The 11,238-nt window shown below is 55.3% G+C and overlaps 1 protein-coding gene across 1 annotated transcript; it reads right to left on the bottom strand.

The window, feature by feature from the left end:
• Positions 1-4,852: 4,852 nt before the first annotated feature.
• Positions 4,853-9,434, bottom strand: CCDC51 (coiled-coil domain containing 51; the record flags this gene model as incomplete). Its single annotated transcript, XM_080696757.1, has 3 exons — positions 4,853-5,608; positions 6,354-6,518; positions 9,150-9,434. The coding sequence occupies 3 exons, from the start codon at positions 9,432-9,434 to the stop codon at positions 4,853-4,855; spliced, it is 1,206 nt and encodes a 401-aa protein (XP_080552883.1).
• Between the last annotated feature and the right edge of the window lie 1,804 nt (positions 9,435-11,238).

Below are 11,238 nucleotides of genomic sequence, written 5' to 3'. Positions count from 1 at the left end.
CTCAAGATGCCACATAAAAAGAGAAAACTCCTGTGCACACCAACCCACCAGACACACACACCACCCCACATCTACACACTCCCCACACCTCCCTGGTCCAAGGGCTAAGTCCTAAAGGGCTGTGGAAAGCAGCACATCTCTTGCTGTTTCTCTCCCTACAGGTAAGAGTGGAGCCAGGGCTCAGGGTGTGGGGTAGGCGGGTATCCCGAGGAAGTCGGCATGCCTGGCCGTGTCTCCCAGCTCAGGTCCACCCCCAGCACTTCCCCAGACTTTGGATGCCTGCTTTTCTCGACCTGCAGACCGCAGCTGAGGCTCCTGAGACCCACACCCAAAGCACCACGGCAACAACACCTTCCCCAGACCCTTCCAGGAGCACCAAGTTTGGGACAAACTACATATTCCAAACTGAGGGGCGCCTCCCCTACTGGCCTGCGGGTGCTTCCTCTTCCACCACCTAGCTGCCACCTGAACGTGCAGAATGCCCCAGGGCTCACTCCTCGGCCCAGGTGGGCCAATCCCTCAGAGGCTTCAGCAGGGTGCTGGTGGCTGCCCCACATAAGCAGGGCTGGGTACTGGGCGCCAAGGAGGGTCCAGCAGCTTGGGGGAGCAGAAACACTGGCCACAGCCTGGCTGGGCACTGCTCCCAAAATAGCTTGGGGTTTCCATTTTTAGTGTGCAGAGAACAGGGCAGCTCTATGGGAGCAGGAACAAGGCTGCCTCTGTTTGCCACCCAAGGGGGTGGGAGAAAGGGGGTGCCAGGGAAAGCCTCGAACCCAGCCAGAAGCCTGGGCTGTGGCAAGGCCAGGCTGTGGCAAGGCCCAGGAGCCCCCACCATGTTTCCTACGGGCAGGGAATGAAATGTCTTCCTCTGGGAAGATAGGGTCTACCCGAGGCGAGGCAAGGCCACCGCCTGCACTTGGCCACGGCTCACTCCTCCCACTACCTCATGCCAGGGATGTGCCTTGGGCACAGGGTCCCAGAGTTACACCAACACTGGCTGTTTCATTCACTTGCAAATATTTGCTCAGAGCATACCACATGCCAAAGTTCTCCAGCCCTCAGGGGGCAGAAACAAAGCCACTCCCTACACGGAATCACAGCTGACTTGAGGAGCCCGGGAAGAACTAAGAACCGGGAAGGGTCAGAAGAGCTCCCGGGGGGTGGCGGGCTGGGAGCCCTGAGGCTGGCCACTGCGGGGCTCCGCAGGCTTCTCCAGCAGCAGGGCCCAGCGCCCCTCCCCCACGTACCGGGCAGGCTTGGACAAAGAGCAGTGACATTTTCTCCTCCATGGTAGGCACACATATTTGACTTGACCTCTGCCACAGGCCAGAGCAGGATCTTCAACCTGCTGCCCCCTTCAACCTACTGCTGCCTGGCTTCACAGGATTCTCTTTGAGCAGAAATGAGGTCCCCCGTCCCCTGGACCTTCTTTTGAAGCTTTTTTGGGCCCCTGGAGCCCGTGCTCTCTCTGCAGCAGGCTATCCCCCCTCTCCCCGCCTCCCCAAGGGCTGCCCTCTGCCTGGGATGCCCACTCCCTCTCTGTCCATCACTTTCCTGGGGTGCCCTCCCAGGCTCCAAAGAGGAAGAGGTGGCCTGTCTTAGACAGAATGGGAACACCCGGCCACCAGCCTGGCATGGACCCCTCTGCTGGGGCCCTGAGCCGCCATCGTCCCTATGGTACAGTGGGAGGCAGGACTGCTTGCCCAAACGCGGTGTGTGCGACTGGACCACGAACACCCTACCCTGCTCCATCCACTCGGGGCTTGAGGCTCCCTGGAGGCCCCAGCAACTGCAGAGCAAGCGCTCTCCCCATGGTGGACTAGCCCCCATGTCGGGGCCGAGGAAACCCAGCTCCTGGGAGCAAATGTGAGGCTTACAGACCCCTCGCCAAGCCGCTCGGTCTCTCAAAGGCTGGCCCCAGCTTTACTATGCCCAGGCTAGAGCAGCCAGAGAGGTGACTCACGGCCCTGCCGCGTCCTCACCTCCGCCGCCGGGGTCTCCTGCCCACCCCTCGGCGTCCAGGCTCCAGCCGCAGCCGGCGCCGCGCAGGCCCTCCCCGCCGCCGCGCCCGCCCGCCGCGCACCTGCCGCTCGCCCGGAGCTGGGGTCCGCCCGGATCCGCGCGGGCCGCGGCGCCCGCTCCCCCGCTCCGCGCCGGCTCCGCCCCGCAGCCGCCCGGCCTCGCCGCCCGGCCCGGCCGAGAGCGCGCCCCGCCGCGGCGCCGCGAACAAAGGAGACAAAGCGCGGCCGCGCCCTCCCGCCGCCCGCCGGCCGCCCACCTGCCCGCCGCACCTGGCCCGCCGCCGGCCGCGCACGGAGAGCGCGGGCTCGCACGGCCGCTCCGCACCCCGCCACGCCGTGTAACCCGACACCCCCGGCCCCCTCGCTCACCGCCGCGGGGGCGACGCCGCCCCGGAGCTGGGCTTCCCGCTCGCTCGCTCCACTCCAGCTGCGGAAGTGCGCGGACGGCTGGCTGGAGGACGCCTCCCCCAGGTTTGCACCTGGAGGCGCCCGAGCTGCGAAGCCTTGCGCAACTCTAGGCTCCCTGACAGCCAAACATCTGGGCCTGCCCTGGAGGAAACTCGGGGCAGAAGGGCTCCCGCCTGAGGCCCAGCGGCTCCCTGTGCAAGCCCGGCCTGCTTAAAGACCTGGCCCAACTGAGAATCTGGAGGACTCTGGCCCAAGGCCAGTGGCACCGAATCAAGGCAAACAAAATTGTCACCTGGAAGCCTCCACGAGTTTCTCAGGCTAGGAGGGGCCTCACCTAGGAGGCCCGGTCTTCCGTAGCACAGATCCCACCCCCTCTCAAGGCCGTCCTTCGGGCCTCCAAATTCTCCTCTCCCCCTCTTCTCTCCACCCCTACTTCCAACCCCTCCCTGGTTCCCTCTTCCCGGAGGCCAACCCTGAATGCCAGCTCCCTGCCTTTCTTTTCTTCCCTTGTGGTATTGAGGATTGATCTCAGAGGTATTTGGGGGGAGTACTAGGAATTAAACATGGGTCATTCTACCTCTGAGCTACACCCCAGCCCTATTTTAGTTTGAAAAATGATCTTATTAAGTGGCTGGGAGCCACAGGGCATGATGACGCATATTTGCAATCCCAGTACTTGAGAGACTGAGACAGGAGGATCACCGGTTCATGGCCAGCCTCAGCTACTTAGTGAGGCCCTCCCCCCAAAACTTAGTGAGACCTTGTTTCCAAATAAAGAATAAAAAAAAAATATATGGCTGGGGTATAGCTCAGAGGTAGAATGCCCCTGAGTTAAATCTCCTGTACCGAGAAAAAAAAAAAAAAAAAAAAGTTGCTGAGAGCTTTGCTAAGTTGCTAAGACTGTCCTCTGTCTCATTCAGTCTCACCCTCCCCAGTACTGGGATTCCAGGTGTGGACCACCACACCCAGCTTCTAGTCTCCACCTTCATACACACCTCCCCCACCCCCACAGCCAGTACAATGTGCTTCACCCGACCACCCACCTTGTCTTTCCTACCTCTGAGGCTGGGGAGCCCCTTGTCTCTGGGCTCTTCCCCTCCCCAAATCTACCCACTCAAGTACACCCCTGCCAAGATCTACCTTCCCCAGTGCCAAACCTGGACACACCTCACAGCCCTCATCTGTACAGCCAGCCTGTCTCCTGCCCTTGCAGGATGTGAATACTCTTTAAGTTCAGAGTTCTACTGCTTAGCTACATCCCCGGCCTGTATTTCTTTTTATTTCCAAACAGGATCTTGCTAAGTTATAGCACGCTAGCCTCCGACCAGTGATCCTCCTGTCTCAGCCTTCCTAGTATTGGGATTACAGGTGTGCACCACTGACAAATGACCAAGGAACCAGGTGCTCAGAGAACTCATGGGGCCACTGGGCCACGATGATCGTCACCCAGGACTGAGCACAGATTCCAAGAAGGGAAGGCATCTCATGGGAAAAACTTCTGGCAGAACAGTCAGCTCCACACGGCACAATGAGCGTGTCCCCACCTGCAGACGGAGTGTTCAGCTTCAGTACACTCTGACAGGGGGAGGGGTGCTCTCCACTGAGCCAGCCCTCCAGCAGCAGCAGAGCACCACCCCACAGATCCTGTTCACACAAGGCCACCCCAGCACTTAGGCAGGGAAGTCAAGGGTCACTGTCTCCCTCTGAGGAGAGAGGAGCGGGGGTTCTTGGGGCGTTTGCCAGCCTCGCTCACCTCCCACCTGTGGGAGTCCCACCTTCACTGCTTTTCCATTCACACTGCTGTGGCCTGAGGTGACCTTGCCTGTGGAGGACCAGCCCAGACGGTGTGGAAGCTGGTCCTGCCCAAAGCACTCCCTGTACCAGGAAGCCACACTGGCCCCAGCAACACTGGCCACTCTCCCCCAATCTGTCTCCCCTGATTGCCTCAACAAGGAAACCTGCGGGTTCTCGGTTCTCCTCCGCCTCTCCCCACCTCTCCCCTTCGGCCGAAAAACCCTCAGGCCATCTGACTGGAGTATGTGGCAAGCAGAAGCCAGGTCAGGGAATCAAACTGAAAATCCAGGGCTCAGGAGTGAGTACATCCGAAACAGTGCTGCACAGGACCAGGTGGGGGGGAGAGGACTTAAGGGGCCAACCCCGCTCTCAGTGTTCGGAGGACAAGACTCAGTCAGATGCAAACTGTTAAACAATACAAACTCCAAGACATTTAACTGGACATTTTTTATAATCGATGTAAAGTAAGGGCACAGTTTACTTCTAAAGAGTGCCTGCTGGTGAGCCACACAAAGGGTGCTCACACTCAGCTTGAGGCCGTGTGCAGCCCAAGGATCATGTCATCACCACTGGACTTGCCGATGAGAGCCACGTCCAACCTCCCCACACCCAGGAGGCGCGTCCAGGGGCTAGCTGGCCTTGAGCAGCATGTAGAGCAGGGGCAGTGCGGCCACAAACGCCACGCAAGTGACCAACGTGCTGCGGATGGCGTTCCTGTTGCCTTGGGCTTCCAACCTCTGTTCCATGTCGGACAGGGCCAAGAGCACATTCTGCTGCTCCAGCCAAGAGCTGAGCACGGCCCTGTCCGCAGGCTCCTCTAGGCCCGGGTGTGCTGCAGCCTTTGCAAACTGAATCACCCCAGCCATTGGGCTCCAAGTCTTCTCCAGGCCACTGAGCTGCTCCCGTAGGCCCTCGAGACAGGAATGGACTTGCCGGGAGAGACTGAGCTGCTCTCTCAAGGCAGCTGTGAGGACATCTGTGTCTCTGTCTCTGGCGGGGGAAGTACCTGCTGTCAACCCAGAACCTTGGCCCTGCCCAGCATGTACCAGGCCTCTCAGGTCTGTCATGAGGTCACGGAGGTCCCTCTGCTGGAAGGAGTAGCTGGACGCCTGCTCACGAATGGCCTCCTGGAGACTCACAGGCCCTTTCTGTGCCTCCAAGAGTAAGGCCTTCAGCTCCTGAAGCCGTACTCGGTTCACATAGGTGGAGCCAGCCACACCAATCAGAGCTCCCAGAACTGACCCAATGAGGGACCAGTTCTTGGTCCTCTCGGCCCTCGCCCGCTCCTTCTCGTGACTCTCCCGCACAGCCGCAGAGAAGAGAGAGAACTTCTCCCGCTCAGAGGCTTCTGCATGCAGATAGGCCATGCGGAGCTTCTTCTCCTCCTGAGGAAACAAAGCAGTGTCACATAGCACCGAGGTACCCTGTGATTGCAGCCCCTGCGCCTGGGCCACTCCCCCACCCCACTCCACCGACACCCGCTGAACAAATGAAGGCGGTATAAACGTGGCCAAGGCAGGGCATGGTGGCGCACACCTGTAATCCCAGTGCTTGGGAGGAGGACTGTGGCCAGCCTCAGCAACACAGCAAGACCTTCGCAACTCTGTTTCAAAATAAAAAATAAGGCCTGAGACAGGAGGATTCAGGTTCATAGCCAGCCTCTGCCCAATACCACAAAAAAAAATAAAATTAAAAATTTAAATTTAAAAAATAAGGGCTGGGGTATAGCTCAGAGGTATAATGACTCTGGGTTCCATTGCCAATACCAAAAGAAGAAAAAAAAAAAACCTTGTTGGGTGCAGGAGGAGAGGAATGGCAGTGTGGACGGAGCAGCATGGTCCCACTAGGCAGTCCTAGACTGGCCAGGCACACCCTTCCTTCTCCAGAAAGGGTCTAGAGGACACGAAGTGTCCGGAGCTGCCTGGGCCAACCCTTCAATGGCACGCCTCCTCAGCAACCTGGGTCTTAGGCTGGGGCACCTCAGACTGTTGACCTCAATACTCAAGAGTGACAGGGCAATACACTCTGAAAGCGCAGGCCTCGTCGCTTCGCAGGAGTTGCTTACCTCCTCACTCGGCCTCTCGCCAGAGACAGGCTCCCACCTGGCCCCTCGTGACGGCCGGGACCCACCTGCAGCATCCTGTGCTCCAGAGTGGCCAGCTCTAGGTACTGGCTGTCCTCCTTGGAGACGCGGTCCAGGCGGTCCCTCACCTCCTTCAGCTTTGCCTGCTGAGTTTCCAAGTTCCCCTGAGCCTCTCGGACAATGCCACGAGCCACCATGAATACCTTCTCTGCCTGCAGAGAGAGCAGCGGCAGTCACTGGCTGCTTCTTCCATGCCCACGGGCTGGCTCCACGGCCGAGGCGGGTGCTAAGAGGTCGCTGGAGTGTTGGCTGCAGAGTAAAACCAGCTCCTGCCTGAGAGCTAGTCCTGGCTCACCCTGTGGAGCAGCCGAGCCACACCCTCTAAAGCACCAGATTTACCCATTCATGCGGAAATAACACCCGCCTGAGAAACTCTGAAGACAGCAAACAGCACACACAGTCTGTCGACTGAGCCCAGACAACCCTTTTTTTTTTGTACTGGGAATGGAATCTAGGGGCTTTCTACCTCGGGGCTACACTCCTAGATCTAATTGTGTGTGTGGGGTTTTTTTTTTTTTTTTAACTTGGAAACAAGGTCTCCCTAAGTCACTGAGAGCCTCACTAAGTAGCTGAGGCTGGCTGCCAATCTGCAATCCTCCTGTCTCAGCCTCCCCAAATACTGGGATTGCAAGCCTGTACCAAGCCCAGCCCAGACAATCTTGTTTGATACAAACCACAGTAAGGAACACCCAGGTCTTTACATTGTTTCCTATGTGTTGTTTTACTTAGGCTTTTTTTTGAAGGGGGAAGGCATTCTACCTCAGAGCTATATCCCAACCCTATTTTTTCTTTTTTTACTTTGAAACAGTCTCACTAAATTGCAGAGGACCTCACTAAATTGCTGAGGCTGCCCCCACTCCTATCCTCCTGTCTAAGCCTCCCAATACTGGGATTATAGCGAGAGTTACCACGCCTGGACCACGTTCGCCCTAGAACACCACCACCAAAGGCACTGCTATGTTCTCCAGGGTATAGACCTGGGGTGCCAGATCAGCTGAGCTCACAATGTCCAAGGACAGTAGAACAGACCACAATCTCCAAGTCCCTGCTACCTCACTACACTGCCCCAGGCCCCGTGGAACAGGGCAGAGGCCACTAGGTGCCTTTCTACTGTCACAGTGGGCTCGACAACCAGGCAGCGTGACCCTTCCACCCCCAGCCCCACCCCAGCAGCTTTCATCAGCCACCCTCTAGTCTGCCACGGAGTGTTTGCTGGCTGAACAGAACAGTTGCTATGAGCCAGAATTTAACAGCACACTGCAACTGTTTGTAGGAAGAGTAGGGACAAAGACCTTCCAGTAGTAGCAGACCCAGGTATCAAAGATGTTTGTTTAAGAAAAAGAAAGTTGCTGGGTGTAGTGGCGCACACTTGTAATCCCAGCACTTGGTAGGCTGAGACCAGAGGATCTTGGTTCAAGGACAGTCTCAGCTACTTAGTGAGGCCTTCTGCAACTTAGTAAGACCCTGTTTCAAATTTAAAGAAAAGAAAAAAAATAGGACAGGGGTGTAGCTCGGAGGTCAAATGCTACAGACCCTAAAAACAAAAAACAAAAGAAAAGAAAAAGAAAAGAAAGTTGCTGGGCGTGGTGGCACACGCTTGTAATCCCAATACTTAGGAGGCTGAGACAGGAGGATCTAGGACTGTGGCCAGCCTCAGCAATTTAGTAAGACCATTTCAAAACAAAAGAGGAAAACAGGGTTGAAAGGTAGCTCAGAGATTCAATCCCCACAACCACAAAAAAGAAGAAGAAGAAGAAAAAAAAGGAAAGTCAAGTAAGGCTCCACATGGAGCCCACCTGTAATCCCAGTACTTAGAGGCTGAGACAGGAGGATCACAGGTTCATGGCCAGCCTCAGATACTTAGTGAGGCCCTGTTTCAAAATAAAGAATAAAAGGCTAAGTGTAGTGACTGCACACTTGTAATCCCTGAGCTTGGGAGGCGGAGACAGGAGGATTGCGCAGGTTCAAAGCCAGCTGTGCAGGTTCGAAGCCAGCCGAGCTGGCTTAAGAGACACTGTTTCCAAATAAAAAGTATAAAATAGGTCTGGGAGTGTAGCCGGGAGGTAGAAGGGTTTCCAGGAATCCCAGTACCACCAAAAAATAAATAAAAAATAAAATAAATAAATAAATAAATAAATAAAAAATAGGGCTTGGGAGCCAGGCATGGTGGTACATGCTTGTCATCTCAGTACTTGGGAGGCAGAGACAGGCGAGTCATAGGTTCAAAACCAGCCTCAACAATTTAGTGAGGCTCTCAGCAACTTAGTGAAACCCTATTTCCAAATAAAAAATAAAGGCTTGGGGTGTAGCATGGGGGTAGATCCCCTGGGTTCAATCCTCAGTTACCAAGAAATAAAACAAAATAAAAAATAAAGAGGACTGAGGTATAGCTCAGAGGTAGAATCCCCTAAATTCAATCCCCAGTACAAAAAAAAAAAGAGAAAAGGCAAATCTAAATATGCACAGTGGTAGGCATATGTAATCCCAGCTACTGAGGCAGGAGGATCACAAGTGTGAGAGCATCCTGGGCAACTTAGCAAGACCCTGTCTCAAAATAAAAAACAAAAAAGCGATGGAGATGTAGCTCAGTGTTAAAGGACCCCTGGGTTCAATCCCCAATACAAAAGAAAAGAGAGAGTGAGAAAGAGAGAAAGAAAGAGAGAAAGAAAGAAAGAAAAAGTGTAGACGTGGCTTCCCAGCCCCAGTGGCCTCCACTTGTTTGGCAGGAGTCAACAAGCCAGAGGGCAGGGCCGACCACCCTAACCACCCTAGAACCTGCTCACCTCAGTCACATTCCCCTGGGCCTCTTGCACCTCATTGAGTCCAACAAACTCTTCATATCTGTCCCGCCAACTCTTGGCTGTGGAGGTCACCCATTGCTGAACGCTGTGGCCTAGGGCTCTTCCAGGGGCTGGGAGGCGGTGATACAGCCCCAGGGCCGCCTCCTCTGGTCGCTTCTCTTGTGGCTGGTTGGGGCCTGGGCTGCAGAGACTCCTGGTCAGAAAGAGGTCCCTTCCAAGGAGGCCTCTCCGCACCAGCACATGGGGTGCACCCAGGACAAGCTGCATGGCAAACGCTGGGCTGCACCCCGTTGTCATCAGATCTGTGAGGGGGAGGCCAGACAGATGAGGTTTGAGGCCTAAGGACAGCTCTGAACACACACATTTCCACTAACATCACCTAAACCAAATGCCACTCTGTTGGGCCCAAAGACTGCGGCCCCTGTGGCAAGAGGCCTTTCAGGCTTCCCGGAGCTCCTCAACAACAGAGCACATTTCCGGAAGAACTCATGGGGCATCTTGACTTCCACTTCCCCACGACAACCAACACCCAAACCAGGCCTTCTCACCTCCCTGCATCCCCCAGGTCTTGCTGGTGCGACCTAGATGAGAATCCTGGTGGCCAGTTTTCCGATAATGTCAAGAAAGTTCTCAAACCTGAGTTGTGTCCAGGTTCATTATCGATTCCCAGGGAAGGGAAGAACTGAGGGCAATTCAGAGAATATTAAGACCCAGTACCATTTCTTTTTATTTTGGTGGTACTGGGGGTAGAACCCAGAGGCTTTCTACCTCTGGGCTATACTCCCAGACCTATTTTATATTTTATTTGGAAACAGGGTCTCACCAAGTAGCTGAGAGCCTCACCAGCACCATTTCTGTTAAAAGACCCTCACACTCAACTTCCCAGGCTCTCTGAGTCTGCTCAGCACTTTCAGTTATGTGCCAGGACAAAAGGAACAGGTTATTTATGTCCCAAGGCAGAACACTCAGTGAGAGGACAATGCTGGGGGTGGGGTGCTTTCTTCACAAGGTCTTTTCTTAGGTTCACACCAGCCCCCTCAGGCCATCAGACCCAGCCCTCCAGGGTCCCCAGACCCAGGTGCAGGCCACGCCCTCCCATCAGCCTTCTGCTCTTCAGCCTCAGGCATGGCTTGCTCTGCAGGTGAGGCTTCTCTACTGTCTGCCTTCAGCCTTGCTTTGATGTTTGGGCCCCAACACCGCCACATCCTCCTAAATGAACAGCACAGCCAGTCTCTCAGTGGCCAGAGTCGGGCCTTGCCCAGCCCAAGAACACAAGTGCTTCCCAGGGCCCCAGAGAGGGGGCCATGTTACCAATGGAAACTGGGCACTTGCTGCAGGCCAAACCATACTCAGAGTCCCAAAGCCCAGAACCTCACTGGCAGAGCGACACCTGGTGGCCAAACAGCCCGCCCAGAGAGAGGAGCAGAGGGAGATAGGGACAGAGAGATGAACCAGGTGCAGAGAACAGAATAAGGTTTCCAGAGGTGGGGTGATGTGAACAGAAACCTGCCCACAAAGCCCCAGCCCGAGAACATTGTCATCACCTGAGAAGTGTGAGCCCTCTGGAAAACAAAGTGCCCCTGTAATCCCAGGACCTAGGAGGCTGAGACAAGGAGGATCACAGGTTCAAGACCAGCCTCATCAACTCAACAAGACCCTGTTTCAACACACAAAAATAAGCCAAGCATAGTGGCACATGATTGTAATCCCAGCATTCAGGAGCAGTTCACAGCCAGCCTCAGCTACTTAGTGAGGCCCTTTGCAACTCAGTGAGACTATGTTTCAAAATAAAGAATAAAAAATAGCTGGGTGCCTGGTGGTGGCACATGCTTGTAATCCCTGCTCTTGGGAGGCGGAGACAGGAGGAGACAGGAGAATCCCACAGGTTGGAAGCCAGCCTCACTGGCTTAAGAGATCCTGTTTCCAAATTTTAAAAAATATAAAATAAGTCTGGGAATGTAGCCCAGAGGTAGAAGGGTTTCCAGGAACCCCAGTACCAAAAACAAAAATAGGGCTGGGGGTGTCGCTCTGAGGTAGAATGCTTCTGGGTTCCATCCCCAATACTAAATAA

This window comes from Muscardinus avellanarius (assembly GCF_963383645.1).
Source record: "Muscardinus avellanarius genome assembly, chromosome: 5".
NCBI lineage: Eukaryota > Metazoa > Chordata > Mammalia > Rodentia > Gliridae > Muscardinus > Muscardinus avellanarius.
This window is presented reverse-complemented; position numbering and strand designations above follow the sequence as displayed.